Here is a 21,015-nt window from a genome sequence, read left to right on the forward strand (position 1 = left end):
CAATGCATTTTTTTCTTCTTATAAAATGCTACGGTTGCTACGCATTTTCAGGCATACCATTAATTAAAAGGATAAAGAAATCGTTATATCTATCATTATTATATTATGTAAAGAGAAAGCTACTGAAAAAAAACGGTATTACCCCGTCCAAGAATGTAAGAATTTTTAAAGTTCGAAACGGTCATTAAGAAAGTAGTTAGAGTTAAATGATAAAAGATTATGATTGATTAAGAAGTGGATGTAGGTGAAAAATTGAATGGTGAAGTGTTATAATTGGTTGAGAAAAAAATGTTGACGGAGAAGTTATTATATTTTGGAACAAATTATGTTGTTATATTCGAAGACAAAGAGAGGAGTTGCTAAGAGTCTGACATGGGAAGGGTCTATTTAGCACAACTCCAGCTCTAGCTCCCACCTTTTCTAAGCGAAACTGGGTAGAGTGTTATCATAAAATAAGCTAGAGAGATAGAGTAGAGTATAGACCTGCTCCACAATTTCACTCCAAAACCCAACTCTCCTGAAACAAAATTTAGGAGTTGGAGCTCTTAAAAAACAGGCCCGAATGTCACGGGTTTCCCGTCTTTCGTCAACGAGCCCAGCGTTGTCCCGTGATCACACGAACGCGAAAAGGGCCAAGTCCTGCCAGCTACGGCCCACGTCTAGATTGATCCAAAGCAATAGAGCCCACGCCATTTGGCGAGAACGCCGAAAAGCTCGAGGCCCACAAGTCAGTCGAGTCCAAATTTTCGCACCTCCACCGCCGCCTTCCTCGATCTGGAGAAGCTTTCCCCTTCTCCTCCGCCATCTCCATGGGAGCGCGCGAACGGGGGCGGGGTTAGGTTTCCGGCGGCCGATCGAGCGGGCTCTCCGTATAGGACCGCGCGGCGGTGGCGATCGGCGAAGTGCCGTCGCCATGTGCGTTCGATTTTGAGCTCTCTGCTTCTGTTTGATTCTCTTTCGCCATTTTTCGGGTGCGAGTTGGTCTCGATCGATCTCGACGCGTGGTGTCCCCTGCTGCCGGCGATAGGGTTTTGATGTGTGGGTCCTGCAGTTTCTGAGGCCGTCTCCGGCGGCCGCCGCCGCCATGATCCGGTCCAATCTTCCGCGGCACGACTGCGAGGAGAGGACGCCTTTATTTTTTATTTTTTATTTTTTAGGTGGAGATCATTTGCCACTATCCATAGTTCACGTCTGCATTCTTTTTATTTTTTGTTGCTGATTCCCGTAGTTTTTGCGATGTTTTGGGCTAATGATTCAATTCTACGTGTGATCCATGGTGTGCTGCTTTCCGATCATCGCAATGGGCGCCAGATCAATCGGATACCCTGTTGTGTTTTGTTGTCTAGGGCTAATGAATAGGATCGGCGAAATGTTAGAAACCAAAGAGGCAGTGCTTCTCGACGTGGGCGAGCACGATATTGCATTTTCTCAAACTACACACTTCTTTCACGAAATCATTTCAAGCTGTACAATGTATAACCTGTATGGTCGATGGAGATCATTAATCAGTACAATATAATAATCATCGAAGCACTAAACACATCCTAAACTGCTCAACACGCGTGGCAGCGTCCCAAGGTGTTCGACACTGTACCATCCATCCATCCATCCATGGCGATGTCTTCTTCTACCTCGCCATCCTGCCGCTGTCGCCTCGCCGGTACGGCCGCCGGGGGCTCTTGAGCAGCGACTTCTCCTCGATGGGGAACCTGTACGGCGACACCTGGAACCGCCTCGTCTCGCTCCGCCGCCGCCGCTCCTGTGAGTGCGCCACCCACGCGGCCACGGCGGCCGCCACGGCGACGGACACGGCGAGCAGCGCCTGGTACACCCTGCCGCTGTGCCGCCGCAGCCCCGGGCAGTGCGCCGCCGTCACCGCCTGGAACGCGCGCCGCACGTACGAGCAGTCGGCGAGGTCGGCGAGGACGGGGCCGTACTGGGTCAGCCCGGCGCTGGCGTTGGCGGCGGCGACCATCTGGTCGTACATCGTCGGCGTGAGGCGGCCGGTGGTGGCGCACACCTCCGACGACGGCGCCGCCCCCGTGGCGCGGCACACGTAGCCCCGCCACGCCCGCGGCGCGTCGGCGGCGGCGACCTCGCCGGCGGCGCAGGCGCGGTCGGAGAGGTCGCCGTTGTAGGGGTTGCAGAGGAGCGGCACGGGGGTCCCGGACTGGCGGTAGCTGGCCGGCGGCGACGGCGGCGACGACGCGGGGACGTTGGCGTTGGCGACGGTGGCGAGGAGGTTGTTGAGCACGGAGACGATCTGGTAGTTGACCTCCTTGCTCCGGCGGAGCGCGTCCGACGTCGCGGCGGCGTCGACGCAGGGGAGGATGTCGTCGAGCGCCGTGTGGCCCTGCGGGTGGAGCACCCACTCGTCCATGGCCACGCACGTGTCGCCCACCGCGCTGCGAGCACGACGAAGCAGAGCAGAGCTCGTGTTAGTGTCTTAATGATTCAGATTTAACTGATATCTGCTATCTTAAAATATAGTCGTTCTCCTCTCATCCCACCGTCCTAACGTGTTCAGTGCGTACGTGAAAAGTAATACTCCCCCTACGTTTCAGAATATAAATATTTTAAAAGTTAGACGTAGTTATTAAGAAAGTTGATAGAACTAAATGGAGAAGTGTTGTGATTGGAGAAGAAATGAAGGTATGTGGGAAAATTGAACGGTGGAGTATTGTGATTGGTTGAGAAGAGAATGTTAATGAAGAAGTTGTTATATTTTGAAACGAATTCTAAAAACTAAAAGTTACTATATTTTAGAACCGAAAGAGTATCATTTATCTCTAATTATATAGACCTAGCCTATTAACACACCGACATACCGACTCCTAATCTACCCCTAATTATATGGGGTTGACCCATTATAACATACAAGCATGTAACTAGTCAATGTAAAGACTGAGATGCAAAGTGTTCCAGTACGTCTGGTTCATACAAAAAAATTTTAACTTTTCAGAAGCAGAATATTCCACTTCAGTAAATTTGTTTTTTTTTGCCGACTAAATTTACTCAATCCATTTTAGAATATCAAAATCTCACCTTTTTTTCAAATTATATTTAATCAAGCAATATATTTAACAAGACAGTAACAAGGGAGAACAACTTACTTGTGCAAGAGAAGAAAAGTGCCGGACAGTATGAATGTTGCAGTAACTAGAATCCATCCAAAAATCACCAAGCTGCAGAAGAACTGAAGGTTACAAACTTGCAGTAAAAAAAAATTTTGTACTATATACAAGTCTATGTACGTTCTGTGATGTTGTACTTACGTGTATACTAGTGATTTCAGCCCGCACAGGGAGAACACTGCACCAAAATCGAACAAGAATTTGTCAATTATTTACTCGAATACAGAAACAAACGAATTTGACAAAATTCACCAAAACCAGCAAAGAAATCTTTATGCTCACCAAGCCCAAGAAACGCCAAGGCCAGCATCACGGCGGCAACAACGATGAGGATTGTCCTTCTGCGATCACGAGAAGAAGGCAAACAGAATGTCAAACGAGATCTTCTTGATGATGGAAGTGACGAGGTCATGGCGTCCACCAAGAAAATCTCACACATACATGGTCTCCAGCGCGGTGCGGATCTTGCGGGAGTTAGTGGTGGTGCGCGCGGCGAGGTCGTCGGCGGAGGCGTCCACCCGGCGCACGACGTCGTCGACCTTCCCCTGGAGGTCGGCGGGGAGGGTGGCCTTCTCCACGGCGGCCGCCTTCGCCGCCTCGATGAAACCGCTGAAGCCGCGCAGGCTCGCCACCGCGCCGTCCGACTGGTTGACGACGAACCGCAGCGTCGCCGTCGTGCTCCCGTGGAACTTCCCCTGCCCGTCGTACAGCACGATGCACCCGATTCTGCACCCACAGCGACGGCGGCGGCGTCCAAAATTAGAAATTACTCCGTCCGTTTCGTATTATAGGTCGTTTTGATTTTATTTATCAAACTTATTTAAATTTAACTAAATTTATAAAAAGATATAGTAGCATTTCCACAAACAAATATATTATCAAAATATATTTAGATTTGACTAAATTTATAAAGAGATATAGTATCATTTCTAATGCAAAACAAATATATTTAATGCTAGTTTTAATGAAGCAGATGTTGCTAAACTTTTTGTATAAATTTGATCAAACTTATACTAGAAAAAAAATCTGAACAGTTTTGTACTTTGTAATATGAAATGGCTTGGAGAGGAGAAATGGTTTTACATGGCGACGGCGGTGAAGACGAGGAGGAGCGCGAGGGAGACGGCGAAGATGGCGCGGGAGTAGGAGTAACCGCCGTTGCCGTTGCCGCCGCCGGCGCCAGAGCAGCAGCAGCGGCAGCAGCAGGCGACGAACGCGGCGAGCGCGAGGGAGGCGAACCAGACGGCCGCGACAACGAACACCGGCGCCGCGCTGAACCCGACCGACTGCGCGCGCGCGGCGACAAGCATAGCAAAACTCGACGGCGTCAGCATCAAGAACCAGGCAGGAAGAACAGTAGAACACCAAGGTGATCGCATTGCGAGCTGAAATTTATCACGGAAATGAGGAGCTCACGGCGAGGTAGTGCTTGTCGCTGATGTTCCAGCCGCCGGTGTAGTACCTCAGCCCGCGGAGTGGATCCTTCCGCCGCGTCTGCGCCGCCGCCAGCACGAACGCCGACGACGAGTTCGTCCGCGACACCGCCGCTGCAAACACGGCACGCCACCATCGATCGATCGATCAATCTCCACGCCTTCCATTTCATCAAAGAAACAAAACTACTCAAGAACCCTCTCACCTGCAGCGCTGGCAAAGAACGACGACGCGAAGACGAACAGCAGGAGGAGAGCTCGCCGGCGAGGCGACGACGACGACGACGACACCATGGCTGCTCCGGCCTACGGAGCTCGAGCTCAAGCTCCCGAGCAAATGCTTTGTTTGATCAGGGATGCGGGGTGACGTGAGTAGAACAGGTCGCGGACTCGTGGAATTGTAATGTTTTGGTTGTCGCGTGCATAGATATGGTCAATTGGTCATATGCTCGTGAGATTTAAGCCCAAGGACTTGCCAGGTCTTCGTCTACTACTGCCATTATTTTTTTACTAAAAGCAAGAGAATAAAATTATAAAAATGGTTTAGTCGTGAGCAGCCGCGTCCCGCGTTAAGCGGTGCTCTTTTGGAGTAGACAAATGCATGCCAGTTTGCTGGTTCGTACTGCTAGATGCTAGTACACGTTTTAGTTGTTTTTTGTACTATTATATTAGATGTGATCTGACCATGCAAAAATTGAGTATCTGGGCCATTATGAAATTGGCTTGGACTAAGCCGTCGTTCGTTGTCATGATCGGACGGTCCAGACAGCCCTCGTACACTTCAAAGATTTTCTTTCAGCTAAGAGCATCTGGAGCAGGTGCTTCAGAGCTAGGGAATTGTTGTATAGTTTACTTGGCAGGTCAGCATCTTAAAAATTCTATACTCTAAACTCAACTCCTCTTGAGCCATCAGTACATTCAGCAAGTAGGAGAAAGGGACTTGATTGTTTAATGGATGATTACTTGTTGTTCTGTTGCTACAACATCACAAACCAAAAACCAAAGGTATGAAACTATGAACTGCACCATCCAATGATATCGTTGAGCGGTGAATACTCATTCAAAGCATGCAACATCAAATACATCATCATCTGGCAGCAACTCAAACAACTTGTACTGCCGGTACACCATCTCTCACGTTACAGTTACAATTACAGGTTTTGACTTCGCATAGTTGCATGGTAAGCCTCTAATCATGCAGGATTTGAAGGGACCTTCACCAATCAGGTTAGACCGGGTACAACCTTTAGCACATGCTTTGACGTGTTGCACCTTTGACTCATGGTTAGATGCCATTCACATAGGATGTAATGCTACAACATCAGAATTTGAGACACCCAAGGCCATGGATATGGACAAAAAATTACATCGCTACATTTTTACAGCAAGAGGCCAATAGTTACAGTGGGCCCTCAATGTCTAACCTAGAGTTTGTGTACATTCCAACTCCCAACTCCCAATACCAACAAGAGGCAAAATAGTTGGAATTGGGGATCCCAGGTATACCATAGCCAGAGCCTAAAATGAAAAATTCTACAGGTGCTCTTCCCCCCTCCTACAGGTCAGCATTACAGCATCTAAGTTAGAATATAGCAAGATCTAAATGCCATATCTGGTTAGTGTGCACTAGTCCTCGATCGCGTATTCCGCATCATCTAGCACATCCGCGCTTTCCTCAAGAAGATAATCACACAACTCCAAGAGCTCATCAGCAAGCGGAGGGATGTGGGGATGGCGGTTAAGATTGTATGTATGTGCATTCAGTGCTATCTGAGCCACATCATGCCTAAAATCCTCCCTATTTTTATACTCCATCTTTCGCACCTTGTCCCTTATAGTACCAAGATCCATTGGACGCTCAATTATGTCAAAGTAATCAGGAGCCTCTTTCTTCGTCACCGGTTTACGGAAAAGGAATGAACAGCTCATTGTCCGCAAGTGGTCAACTATTTTTTCCAATATGTTGGAGAGCTCAACCTGCATCAGTATGCAAACAAATAAATTAAGTTTAAATTCATAGTCTTGCAAAAAAAACAACAATGGATTATCTGCATTATCCGACCTATATCTCACAAATGGGTATCACATCCCTTGTAGCAAAATGCGGGTGTCTATATGTTAAAAAACTAAAGATGAACGTGCCAAAAGAGAATTAATAAAGATGATGATGTTGACGGGGATGATCAAACTGAATATTGATCAAAACAAACTATTTTGTTGAGAACGCACAACACAATGGGACAGTTTAGTTGAGAAAAACTAGTCCCAACTCTCTAAAGGTGAATAACAAAACCAAGCACGACGCTGGTTGAAAGGCTATCATACAATTATTTTGCCCTTTCTCAATTTCTACAAACAATAAGTTGCAGAAACAGGTATCTCTGGTGGCGGAATTACAAAAAGGTCTAACATACCAACATTGCTAAAACAATGCATAATCCTATTAAAACAGGGTTGAGAACAAGTACCTCTCCTCCTCTGTGCCGCTTAGCTGGTGGTGTGTATTCTGTCATATCAGCTGGGGTACGTCTCTTTGCCGCTCGACCTCTTTCAGGTACCCTTCTGTCATTTTTGTATGGCCTAGGATCAAGTAGGTCATCATCTCGAAATTCATGTTTTTTCTTTTTCTTGTTTTTCTTCTTTGCCTTCTGGAGCTCATCCTCTCTCCTTGCATCATATATCCTAGCTTCAATTAGTCTCTGTTCTTGTCTCTCTCGTTGCTCCTCAAAAGCTCTCCAGGATTCACTACTTTCCATTATTCCTTTGCTTCTTTTTCCCACCAGACCCCACCCCCTATCATGTGAGGAATTGATCTGAATAGGTTGTCCAGAAAAACCATTATCATCCTCTCTGTCTCTCTTCTCAAAGCTTGACAATTCAACAATTTTCCTTGTCTTTCTGGGCTCCTGACCACTCCTAAGTTCAGTAGGTCTTTGCTGATCTCCAAGCACCTTGGGCTGCTTGATAATAATTTTCTTACGAGGTAGATCCTTCTCCACTTCAGCAGGAGGCCTTATTACAACAGATGGCTTAGGAGTATCAGGAGGATAATCATCATATTTTATCTTGTTAGATATTTTAATCTTATTAACCTTTCCAGTTGATTTCGAATCTGTAGCATCCATCATACGTTTATCAGAAACCAAAGAAGCTGAGATTGACATGTTCCTATCCAATGACTTCTCAGGTGCTCCACATTTGAATTTTACAGGGACAGGTTTAGCCTTTTCAATACTTTCAGGTCCTTCAGTTTCAAAAGCTTCAGACGAAACTTTTGCTACCAACCTCTTGTTTGATGTTTTTATTTGAGCATTACTCACAATATCAGGAGGATGAGACCTGATGGAATTGACATCCATTTCGGATGTTTCAGGGTCCTCCCCGTACTTGGGGCACAGTTTGTTGGTCCGCATGTGCCCGAGCTATAAAAAAAAAGTGGCATACAAAGTCAGGAAACATAACCATGTACTTGTAACAATTTATGCAAGAACACATTCTACTATCTGTACCTGACCACAAGCTCCACATACAAGAGTGTCTCCCCTTGCACCCTGTCTCTTTTCCTTAAAATAAGATGCCAAATAAGAATCACAGTAGCAAGATAGAATCAGCATTATATTAAAGCTACTCCTATTAAAAGAAGTTGAGAAATTCAACATATGAACCATAAATTCCTCAACAGCAGCGTTAACATTTAATAATCCTTTGCAGGCATGGTAGCAAAAAATAAACTGTGCAACAACATAATCTTTCACAAGAGTACAAATTTGGACTTTGGTCATTCTATTTAACTTACTGTGTCAACTTTTTATACATTTGTATACAAACTAAGTTATACACTTCTAGATCATACGACAGCTTGGGTCAGCATGCCACATGTACAAAACCTCTGAGAGGGTTTCGAATTCAGGGTGTTAGTAGGCAAGACCACCCTATCCCCTTTTTTATTTGTAAGTAATATTTATTTCACCCAACCTTAAAATAGTTACAGTATATCGCAAAATTCAAGTAAACAAAAAAAAAGGTGTAATACAGCTTCCGGTAAACCCCCAGTATTCAATACGAAGATAAAATTCAGTAACCTCCAATAGTTAAAGAAAGCTATTATAGAAATCACAGTTATCTGGCTTACCTTGAACCCATCCTTTCCTGGGATATTTTTCCTTTTTACTAGAATAATATCATCATTTGCATCAAATCCTGTCTTTGTTCTTAGTTTTGAGGGTAAACTTCCTTCAGCAAAATTTTCAACCTGCACGCAATGGCATGGCTCACTCTGTTATTTTAGAGATTGTTTCTTCTAGTACGGAAAAACAATGAGTAGGTTTAGAGTTTAGGACAGAATTTCTTGTACCTCCTTGGCTTCTCTTGGTATGCTCTCTTTTGGGGTTAATGCACCGGCATATACAGACGATTTAATCATTTGGCCAGCCTTACCCTGCTTCATTTTATTGCCCTGATTATACATAGGAGTGCTATAATTTGTAGTTTCCACAGGCTGCTTCTTCCTCTTCATATCACTATCACTCTCTGCAACACAGTAGGCAATCAATTATAAATACTAGTTACCAAATTTGGTATCTGAAAAGCAACATATATGACTAAATTGGTAGTTAATCACCTTCAAGCAGTTTTTCTACTAGAGCAGCCTCTGCTACATCATCTTGAATTTCCTCATTAATTTGGGATTGAGTATGACACCTTCTCATTTTAAGCCCTCTCATTCCATCCATTTTATCGCTTCTTATGTCTGTATTACCAACATCTTCATCATCAAATTCTTCTGCGTCTAGCAAATTTTCAAGATCCCCAGCAAATGAGTCAAGATCACTGTTAGCTTCTGTGTCACTGCCATTTTCATTGCCGTCCATAGCTGAAAGTGACTGAATTTGTCTGTCCCAAATTTCCTGACATTTCTCTTTAGTTTGCTGCTGAAGCTGCAGAAAAGACATCCTTTGTCCCCGTGCAAACTTACTAACTGGAATTTCATCCATTGTAACACCCGATGCAGCTTGTTCACTTGAAAGCTTCCTCACCATCGCGATCCGATGCCACCTTGTTAACTTGTCAATTTGCTCTTCTGGAACGCCAAATTTGAGTAGCAACTATTTACAACAATATCAGTGTCAAATCTCAGTGAATAAAGTGTAAAAGAACATAAAAACAGCATGGCTGAAATGCAAGCATGGGGTATATTCTTCCATGCCAACAAAAAAAAAATACAGGTATCTAAATTATGACCGAGTGTGTCAATGGCATGTGCAGACTCGCAGTAGGTCCCACTTGTAATTCTCGCGGCAGTTGGTATTTTGACAAAATGTGTTTGTTTTACATGGTATGAAGGCAATTAATATTTTGTTATTACAGGGATCCATGTGATTCTTCATCATACCCCAGTTAATAAAATAAACATCTGAGATAATTATATGTTCACACTAAAGCATGTTCCATGATGATACTAAGGCATCTCAGTGCCTGGAACCCCAGGAAATGTATTTTTGTGCATCATACTGCTAAGATTGTGAGGGCTGATGGTACCTCTCGAGCTGCATCCATGCTCAACCTGCGGAGATCAGCATCTGTTCCAGTCACAGTGGTGCCTTTTGCAGCAGCTGACTTCTTCTTATGTGTTGAATTGGATACAGGTGCTTTTGGAGTTACTCGTACATAGCTAAATCCTAGCCCACGGCCAGATGGATCACCAACACCAGTAATTTCTAATCTCTCTATATTTTCCTTGTCCTGCATACACCCGATGGCATTAGATTTGAGCAAGTCAAGGAAAAACATAATCAACACACAAGGAACCATATGCCTGTGCATTTAAGTTCTATATACAAAAGAGATGATACAAATGCACGTGTTCAACATACATTACCCACCTAGCCAGAGTTGCAACTGGGTATCCTCTATCAAAACAATAGGCTATCCAATAACATGGGCACAGGCAATAAATTTAAATTTGGCCAGGAAGGGTATCACCTGATTTATCTGTTTTCTCAACCCTCTCCTCCCACTTTCCCTACTGGACCTATCTCCCATCATCCCCTTCCTCCCTCTCTGTTCTTTGTGCTCCTTACTCCAAGGGTCTCTCTACTCCCTCGGTGAATCTAAATCTTTGTACCCTCCCTTGATTTCTCTCCGCTCACTCATTTTTTTCCCACCTAGTCTAGCTCATACTAGTTGGGTAACCATGTCCACTGGACATGAACAATTTTCATATGTAAGAATAATGAATGTTTGAATTATGGTTTGTGTGGATTTCCATGCAGTATGTGTTACACCCAACAGTGGCAGTCCAATTCTCAGCACCCAAATGCAACTCAAATAGAGCGATGTACATCAAATTTAGAAACCAGTCAAACCACTTTATCAATCTTACACAGTCAAAATCAGAGAATGTGAAATACACATACAAATTTAATTAATTTCCACAAAGATAGAATATATATCCCACAGGTACTACAAGATGGTACCCTGAGTCCCTTTCTCTACAATGTTAATTCAGTAAAGAGTGATGATGAAGGTTATCCTAAGTCTGTCTAGAATACATCAATTTTTACTCTTTAGTTCACATCGACAATAGCTGGTTTTAGGTATATAAATTGTCACAGAGAAAACAAGACATGATGGATCAATGTGATCATTGAAAGAATATAGGTCAGTACCTGGTTTGTACAAGCAACAAAATTGCTGGTAAGATTCCAGCTAGTGATTTGCAATTCCCTCTCAATATGAGCTGCAGCAGCAAGCTCAATAGCTTCATCAGGAAGCTGATTCATGGCAGATGCAAGTCCCACAGGCTGAGTAAGCTTCTCAATTCCTAAGTGCTTGAGACGATACTGGCCAGCTTGCATACTCTCATAACAGCAGACCTGATGAAGGGTTCAAGACAAAATAAACTCGGTAGGAAGCCATGGCAGTAGTCTAAGATTGCAACATTATGACTATTAAACAATTATTAAACTAAAAATGAACAAAATTTAATAACCTACATGCACAAACAATTTGCTCAGTGGTATAGCATGATATTAAAATTTGAAGCAAGTATTTCACATGCTGGCAACTGTCATACGGCCAATGCAATGTGATGACTGATTAATGCATCAAAAGTCACAAATGTAACATACAAGGCATTATCGATACAAGTGATGGAAGTAATTTTGGGAAACTCACATTTTCAGGTGTCAATAATCTTCTCAGTTCTTCCTCCGATGGAATCCGAAAATCAGGTCTCTGAATATAGAACAAATGTCCCTTTGGTCCTTTCTGTAAAAATCAATGAAGGACAGCATTAATTTTGGTTAAACCAAACACCCAACATCGAAAGTCAAAGCACCAGAGAAACAGAAGGAGCTACAAGAGTAATAATAACATGAGTGATAGATTTTAACCCTTAAATCCGCGCAATGCTTTAACCGTTTCCTCACAATAGCCTCTGTTATAGGAGGCTGAATAGGTAATTCATCAGCTCGAATCTGAGGAATAATACCAGGCTTCTCCCTAGCACGGAACTCACGATATACATACACAAGAATCCGATTCAGAATATAATTCTGCATATTTTTTGTCCCAGGTGAAAATACTTCCATATGAGGTTCCTGCCAGGAGAATAAAATCTGTTATTTTATGGATGACAAGTTAAAAGTCACTACAAACAGATATGCTGAAATGATGCCATGCAAGAGAAAACGTGCGAATATGTTTTTTTAGTGTAATACTATAGCTATGACAGATATAAAGGGGCAATGAAAATTGTGATTCACATTCCAGTCATTGAGAAAGTAAATACAATAGAAAACAGCTTATTTTCAAATTATATTCTGCAAAAAAACAAAATGTGATTTTTCAAGTCATGTTACATAGAAATAATAGATCGTACAAACTAGCAAGAAAGAGAAGAATTAAAGAAACAAATGAAGATAATGCCAACACTGCAAGAATTGCAATATTTTCAGAAAGTGCAACACATGACAGTGAAGCTAAAGCTAAAATATGCTAATCCAAGAACTGAAACAATCTATTAAAAAAAAAAGAAGAGTAAAACAACAGTATAAAGACTGAACTTTAGATAAGATTTCAAATAATAAGATGAATATCCATACAAAAACTAAAGATAATATTTATCAGCACATGTTCCTACCAATATAACATAATCTGCACAGCTATTTTCCAAAAGGAAGTACAAACAGGCTCCTCTCTTCAATACCTACATAAACTACAGTCCTCTCTTTGCACAAATGCAATTCACCAAAAAATTAAATGAATAAACTAAAATAAAATAAAACTAATGGTGGAGAAAGTTTCCAGCATTTTACATGTCCAACCCAATAAATGAACATAATTACCCCACTAAAGTACTTTGAAATTAGTTGCCCTTCTAGTCAATCTGTGATAAATCCAGGAGACTGACTTTTTCACCTACATTAAATTCAAGGTAATACAACAAATATTTAAGAATAACAGCGCTTCCAGCAAATGCATCTTGAAAGATTTTCCATAGAATATCTTAGGGCAAACACTGGTTAAGAAAAAAGTAACATTGCAAGTACATATATAGATTGCAATGCTTCACCATCAGACCTTACCTGTTGGCCAACAGCATACAACTTGTCAATGCGACGAAGAGAAAGCATCCCTTTGGGTGAACGAACTAAAAGATAATCTGTCGTCGCAACCTTATGAGGAAATACAGGTGCTCTGTACATATTTGTCTCAAGACATGATTGGTGGGAGCCAGAACGAATGTTCCCCAGAAAAGGAGATTTGTCAGCGGGATCAATAGCAAGCATTGTACCCAGTCCATCACTGTTGCTTCGCAGGGATGTAGCTGTTTGGTCAGAAGGTGAAGTCTTCTGGTAATACGTGCACAGTCGTGCAGCCATTCCTGCATTTGCAAGAAGCAAAGGCCTCTCCTCACAGTATCTGCATTGGAAGGAATAAATAATAATGCATGTGGTACCACTAATGAACAAAAGAAATAAATTATCCAAATAATTAAAAGTAGATTATAAACCAACTTCACATAATCAATAGCAAAGTTGCACGTGCTAACAAAGAAACACAGTATTCACTACTTGGCTAAACTAGCAGTGCTTTTTAAAGAAAACTGCAACATTTAGAATTTGCATGTGGATAAGTTTACGATAACTATTATACTCCCATGATATGAGAAAAAGTAAAAGTACTTACTCCATCAAAAATACATGTCCATCCTTAACAGACAAGTCAGATTTTTTCCTGAATGCACCAGGAGGACGTAGAGGCTTATTCTCACCAGGCAATCTCTGTGCTTTTGGCCATAAATGTATTTCAGTGCGAACAACATGCAGAATAGAGTTTGGTCGCACATTTTGCATAGCCAAGGAGATGTCATCCTGAAGCTCTTTTCCAGAACAGAACAATTTGATCTTCTCAGAAGGTTTAAATTCTGCATAGAACAGTTATACCATTATAAGTAACTATTAAAAGAAGCGTTCATCATTTGTTCATCTCTTCTGGACTTCAAATTGCCCAGCGGTATTGGCAGGCAACTGATCTGCAAGTAAATATAAGTATAGCAAGGATGTTCACATTAAAGGAAAGTAATGAACAGTGGGACCATGACGCACCAAGCTTTTTGGAAGCTTTTGATTTTACAGAAAGTGGAGTTTCCTCTGCATTGACCAGAAATTTGACTCCTTTTCCTCCCAAAGTCATCACAATAGCAGTCATTGGCCCATGACTGCACTCATCTCCTTGAAATCTAGCAGTAAGTTTATTTTCATGTGGATACCACTTAGCTTTTGGTCTATGGAAGTTTGCGATTTCTTTGCTGCACAAAAGTTGATCAAAAGACAAAATTTAGCGACTTAAAGTCAACAAAGAACAGAAAACAACAAAGTTCAGTAGTTGAAGTACACGACAACTAAAAACCCCAAATACAACTAGTTGAATACGATTAAGACCAAAAAGCTTTGAATAGCTGATGCTACCAGAGCATAGAAATCTGCAGTGCAGTAAATGTAGACAAAGTCAATCAATATTGAACACAAAGCTTTCCACTGGAAAACTTGTGCATTTTCTTTGGTAAAAAATGCATGTTCCCAGAACTATAACCTGGCTGAACTTTGAAGTTCTAAAGCAATCTTTTTTCCCCAATAGTATCCAACAATTGGTCCTAAAAGGAACATATATTCAACTATAATCAAGAAAATGTATCTTATGCTCTCTGATGATCGATCATGACAGTGTACAGCTGCGCCAATTACAATAACCGAAAATCCAAGGCAAAAAAGGTTATCTTCACGAACATAGCCAGATGCCAGTTCCATGTCTACGAAAACATTTCCTCAAGACAACAGGACTGGCAGTTGTTCTCTCAAGCAAGTATGTTTAATCAAAGACAGATTACCACAGTTCTGTTATTGAAGAATAATACGTGAAAAAAATATTTTGGCTATGCAGGCACCTGAATAAAGCTCAGATTTACAATATTATCACTTCAATAAAATAACTGAAAATGAATGCAAGATTCATAGAGTCATGCAGAGGAAGAAAAACTTACATGCTCAACTTTGGCTTCATGGTCTGGAGCTTCTGAGCAGGAACAGAATGTACCAACTTTAAGCCCATTGTAGCACGCTTTTTAGCATGAGATCTAGCTTGCTGCGACATTTTCCTGTTAGAATAAAATTTGTCGTTGGAAATGTTGAATCTCCCACTCAATGCAATTGCTTGATTGTTATGGTCAACATTTTCCACTGCTGAAGTTTTCATTGGCCGAGTAACAATCATGGCACGAGCATGAGAGCGGAGGTGATCCCCATTCTTTTCATCTAATATTTCAAAAAGCATGTGATCATCTTTAAGGTCAAAGATTAGCTTGGGCTTTGGTACATCCTCACTGGGATCCCAAACTATGTTATCCAACCAAGATCCTTCTAACAACTCCTTGTTCAGTAAAGAGAGCTTGTTTAAATGCCGTGTGGTGTCGATTTTAACCGGTTGAGTTATGTTATTTGGTTCATCTAAGCTGTTATTCTCCTGAGCAGTCTCCTTTCTTAATGGAGAATAGCTGTTCTCAGGGGAACGGTAACTAGTTGAATCAGGTATTTCTGTATGCCCAAAAGGATCTGCCATTACTGAAGAACTATGAAATTTATTCTGTACATCCCAACACCCAGAGACATAACCCTCGGCCTGGTCTTCATTGTGGTCATCCAAGCTTTCTTTGGATATTGCACAGCTTGTTAAGCAAGGCTGAATTGCGGTTGTTGGTGAATTGCCCCAAACAATATCATTTTCCCAATTTTCATGCTCGAGTGGATAAAAATCAGGGAAAACTGGAGATTGTACAGCAGTAGGAATATCTTTATCTTTCATCGGTTGTTCGGAAAGGCACGAGTCTTTCAGTCTTAAGGCAACATCTGAAGTTGACTCATCACTGTCACTCTCAACAAAATTATCGTTCGTCTTGATATGCTTCAAAGCTGACAAATTTTGAATAGTGCTGCGTAGAAATACCTCCTCGTCTTCTTCAACAATATCTGTGAAATTTGTAATCTGGAGCTCTGAAAGTAATTATCAACAAACAAAAGAAGCATGATAAGACTATAGATATATTAGTAATCTGGAGCTCTGAAATGTATTGTCCAGGAGCAATGGCCACAAAAGCTATTAAGCCCTATAACTGGTCAGAAATGCCATTGTTTCAGAACTAGCTTATCATTAAATTAGAGACTCTATGTCACATAAAATTATCTAGATTATAGACCATACAGACAGATATATACAATCCATATGGTTGGTAAAAACTAAATTAATTTCATATCAAACAATAGAAATAGGTTGAACATTAAGTAATTTTAGATTGTCAGGTGATGTCCCTCAAATCACCCACAAGATACGACTGCCACATCGTACGATGGGCCTTGGTATTCATGGGGATCTTCTGTAGATTTTTCATCTCATGATCAGTACAAAGAATACCTTTATTCACTGGGCAAATTAAGTAATTTTAGATTGTTAGGTGATGTCCCTCAAATCACCCACAAGATACGACTGCCACATCTTACGATGGGCCTTGGTATTCATGAGGGTCTTCTGTAGATTATTTATCTCTTGATCAGTATGAAGAATACCTTTATTCACTGGGCGCTTATGGCGGTCCATTTTGGCTTTTCTTACAGGCTCCTGGGCTCCAAAAATTTCAGAGAACTTCAATATAACACTCCCATCCTCTATGCATAAAACTGGGAGGGAAGTTGCAGTTTTAGACTCAAGTTGCTCTTCAGCAACCATTTCTTTCTGCTTCAATAGAAAAGTAGGCAGATAAGGCTAAGAGATCATTTGAAACAACTATAGGATTATGAATAGAAATAAGTGTGAGTAATTTGCAAATGCAAGGGACTGGTGTATGACTGAAAATTTAAACTCAGCCCCATCCATCAGCACACTTCCAATGTCTTCTAGCAATAAAAATATTTTACAGAACCCATGATAATTTTCCCAAAATGAGTGTAAGCAAGGTCCACAGAAAACTCCTGTCTCATCAAACATTTCCCAAACCTAAACTGATTTTTTTATGTGACAGGAGAGATACTCAAAAACAATTAACCATGAACTAAATTCTGGTTTGACAATAATTCCAACTATACATGCCATGCGGCTATCCAGTTTTGTTCAAGAGGGATGGAAACAGTTCTACAAAAAGAAAAAACAGCAAAAATACCTGAAAAGCTTCACTTTCAAAACTTTCTTCTGGTTCTGATAACGAACTAGACATCTTTTCAACAGCAAGGTTGTCATTTGACGGTGCCATATCCAGTTGCTCAGCTGAAGCTACAATTAAATAGATAAAGGGAGAGAAGTGTCAGTGAAAGGAGAGAGAAGAAGTGGAACAAGTTCTAATACCAGAACAATGAAGGTAAAGTACAGTTAGGGATGCACTCCATTATTACCTGAAGTGCAGTTTTGCACAATATTATCACTAGGCAAATCATTATCATTTGGTGGTTCTTCATCCTCATCGTAGTTCTCCTCATCAAACACTGAAACTTTACTATTGACCGAAGCATAAACTGCATTTGAAGAGAAGTAATCTTTTTTGGATAGCAAATGGTCCTCCTCTGTAGCTGCTTCAACTTCAGGTCCATCATATTCTTCATCAATATCTTCATAATCAACAGCATCTTCTGCTTTTGCATCATAGTCTACAGGACAGTAAAAGGATCAGGCATCAATTATTTTATATGATTTGGTATAGAACAGAAACTGGAGCTGCCAGAAAGGGCAGAAAATAATGAATTGTTATAAACAGGGTTAGGCGAAGAAACAATAAAAATATGCATTATAGAGTTACGAACTTGCGATTTACCTTGCTCAGAAGGATCAGTTGGTGCTGCAGAAGGCTTGATCAGCTATATAAGAAAACGACAGTATTAACTTGTTTGACAAGGAAAATATAAGTCAAATTAACTTAACAATGATTATAAGATAGCATACATCAATGTCTTTCAAAGATGGGCCAAGCTTGTCCGCCAGTGCAAAAAGGTGCTCCTTTGCATCCTGGTAAATCAAGGAAAATAGAAGTGATACAACAGAAATGCGGCTATAACTTATTTCATTGTATACAATACTAACTCTATCCAATGGTGTGGACGTGTGGTAACAAAATCAATACTGACACATTATTAGTTTGTGGGGTATAAGATGCTCAGTACTTATGTTGGATCCTATCAAGAAATTGGTAACTCTAATTAGAAAAATATATAAAAGTTAAATGTTCAGGGAAAAAAATAAAGGACTCATGTTAAATAAAATGTAGTGAATGGACCGCCATTAGAGGTAGGTCCATGCTGCTGTAGTGCCAAGAAATTAACTTATGATGGTGAGTGGTGAGATGAAAGGACTACATCCATACTGCCAAAACAATAATCCCTACGTCCCAAATTATAGGGCGTCCTTGTATCAAGGAAAATCAAACTCAATAAATTTTGACTAATAATTACACTAGCTATATCTATGCTAAGTATGATGCATGTTATATCATTATATTTGTATTTTAAAATACTTTATTGTGATACTTATTTTATAGTTGTTTGATAACATAATATGAAATAAATTAATGGTCAGAGTATGTCATTGTAGACCGTGTAAAAAAATATAGGCCTTATAATTTGGGACGGAGGGAGTACATCAATATTACATTGAGCAAACTTTTTATTTTGCATATATTCCTCCTACACTGCTGTAAATTTACCCAATCCTTTAATTTGCACACTCTGTCCACATCTCAGTGTAAAGGAATTGTGTGAATCATTCAGTGGCAAATAAAAAATTGCCTCCCACCTAACAAGTTCTTTACTGGACTATATCATCTAGGAGAAATCACAGGGTATCCACACAGAAATGCTAACTAACATGCATATTCTGCAGTATATCTGCTAGAGGCAGCATGATATTTTTTTATTAAAAAAACATGTAACAAAAAAAGGATATTCCACCATTTCAAAAATTGTTCAACTACCTCGTCGAGATAGTCAGCATCCAAGTCACCAGAATCATCAACATTGCCGAACATGAAGCCCAAGAAGTGATTCCCTCCACCAGGTTCATCATAATCCTCATCATCATCGTCATCTGCAAAGGATAACAAAAATAGCAACAGCATAACTGGTTGGATCAATTAACTCAGTACTAATTGATCAAGTCTAATCAACACTCATCAATTATTATGGCAAATCAATAATCCAGATTGTAGAAGAAAAGGACAAAACAATTAAAACTTAAAAGCAATTTTGTCCATCCCCACACTGCAACTCACATCCTAAAATTATTGTCCACAAAAACAGATGGTGTTATTATGAATTCAGATTTTAAAGAATTGACATCTCATCAACAAAGTCAAATTCGGAACTTAGAAAGACTGATAAAAAAGGCTCGCAGAATGATGCTAAACTCTTGTAATGCAACATGTATAAACAGAAGAATGTTGCTTTGCAGCCATAAACGATTCTCAGAGGGTTCATGTGATCTTTTGGCAATTGAGAATCTTAGACAGTCCGTTGTTTCATTCTACAGCTTCACTTCCCTAGTAGACACAGGAATGAGCACCATGCATGCTGCATTGAAAATTCACTTGGCTAAAGTATGCCCTTATCCAGCTAAAGGATCTTTTTTAATTCATCATTACTATATGTATTATGAATTCCATATTTAGATGAGGAAACTGGAGTACAACTGGACATGGAATTCTGCTCTCTAAAATGAATATATATATATAGTAATCAGTTGTGGCAATAGTTGCATGATCTTGGGCATCTCGTTTTACCCAGATTGGTTGGCTATCCAGTCACAATTCAAAACGGAAAGAATACATAACTATTTATATAGTAAAAGATACTAGCATGCTGGTATTCCTTCAGGGCTTAGAAAGTTCATGACAATTGATAAGACAGCACGGGGAGCTTGCTGAAAGAAACAGCTTTTGTCCAAACCCCTCCTAAACTTTCAAAAAAAAATGATCATCTAATCATATATATATAGGACACCAGACAGCAAATCTGCAGCTCATCAAATCCAACCTTCATTACCAGGCACCGAATTTACAGCGTAATGTGTAAGCCTGGCCACAGAAAAAACACAAAAGTACACAAGCGCGCGGACCGAATCGCATCAAAACCCTGCCTCCTCGTCGCAGCAATTCACAACCCTAGACAGTCCCACCCGGGGATCGAAGCTCGCGTCGCGGGACCACAGAAACCAAACCAAAAGGCAACAAGCTCCGTGGAATCGAGCTTACCTGCGGCACTGGTGGTCGGGTTCTCGTCCTCGCGGCGCTCGCCGTCGCCCATGGCTTCCGCCACCGCCCCACCAACAACAACGACGAGGACGCCTCCGCGCCGCGACGGCGCAAGCCGCGGCCGCAAACCCTAGACCGCCAGACCCCCCCCCCCCCACCGCCGGGCGCGCAGGCCACCGAAACCCTAGCGACGCTAACGGTGGAATTCGCCGGGCGCTGGACCGGAGCTGAGCGCAGCCAATTACTCCCAAATATAAATAAACAAAAAATTCGCCAGGAGAGGAGCGCGTCGCGGAGAGGTGGAGTCCAGCCAGGGACCGGGGGGGGGGGCGATTCCCCTCGATCCGCGCCACGTACGGGCCTCCAACGTCAGTCGCACGAATCTCAAAGCGCGATGGCGGCGGGGACAGCGTCGTCCGCGTCGACGGCGGCGCCGGGGTCCTGCACGAAGGCGGCGGCGGCGGCGAGGAGGGTGGCGGCGGAGGGGCGGGGAGGAAGGGTGGGGGGGGGAGGGGGATCGCGAGAGCGGCGGAGGTATCGGTGAGAGGAGAGGGCTCGGTTGCCGAATGCGGGGTGCGGATCGGGGGCGGCGCGGGTGGGGGGTGCGGGCGCAGGCGGGCCGGGCTGGCGTGAGATCTGGGCCGTTTACGCGGTGGGAACCGAC

At 42.0% G+C, this 21,015-nt stretch overlaps 2 protein-coding genes across 4 annotated transcripts; both read right to left on the reverse strand.

The window, feature by feature from the left end:
* Nucleotides 1-1,425: 1,425 nt before the first annotated feature.
* On the reverse strand, nt 1,426-4,995 carry LOC4341654 (uncharacterized). The gene is made up of 8 exons (XM_015786469.3): nt 4,774-4,995; nt 4,551-4,681; nt 4,218-4,420; nt 3,576-3,860; nt 3,417-3,475; nt 3,276-3,312; nt 3,114-3,185; nt 1,426-2,405 (listed from the first exon to the last, which is right to left on the reverse strand). The coding sequence occupies exons 1-8, from the start codon at nt 4,859-4,861 to the stop codon at nt 1,628-1,630; spliced, it is 1,653 nt and encodes a 550-aa protein (XP_015641955.1). The 5' UTR covers nt 4,862-4,995; the 3' UTR covers nt 1,426-1,627.
* Nucleotides 4,996-5,575: 580 nt separating this feature from the next.
* On the reverse strand, nt 5,576-20,623 carry LOC9266475 (transcription initiation factor TFIID subunit 1-like). Of its 3 annotated transcripts, none has more exons than XM_015787779.3 (21): nt 20,352-20,623; nt 19,077-19,189; nt 18,053-18,115; nt 17,925-17,967; nt 17,509-17,760; nt 17,280-17,389; nt 16,690-16,855; nt 15,114-16,119; nt 14,179-14,381; nt 13,760-13,997; nt 13,156-13,492; nt 11,962-12,168; nt 11,744-11,836; nt 11,236-11,442; nt 10,106-10,309; nt 9,189-9,672; nt 8,922-9,097; nt 8,700-8,819; nt 8,077-8,130; nt 7,036-7,989; nt 5,576-6,544 (listed from the first exon to the last, which is right to left on the reverse strand). In XM_015787779.3, the coding sequence occupies exons 1-21, from the start codon at nt 20,401-20,403 to the stop codon at nt 6,194-6,196; spliced, it is 5,433 nt and encodes a 1,810-aa protein (XP_015643265.1). In that variant the 5' UTR covers nt 20,404-20,623; the 3' UTR covers nt 5,576-6,193. The 3 variants fall into 3 exon arrangements, with proteins under 3 accessions (XP_015643265.1, XP_015643266.1, XP_015643264.1); XM_015787780.3 differs by having other exon boundaries at nt 8,077-8,124; nt 16,690-16,858; XM_015787778.3 differs by having other exon boundaries at nt 16,690-16,858.
* Nucleotides 20,624-21,015: the final 392 nt, after the last annotated feature.

The sequence above is a fragment of the Oryza sativa genome, chromosome 6 (assembly GCF_034140825.1).
Source record: "Oryza sativa Japonica Group chromosome 6, ASM3414082v1".
Classification (NCBI taxonomy): Eukaryota; Viridiplantae; Streptophyta; class Magnoliopsida; order Poales; family Poaceae; genus Oryza; species Oryza sativa.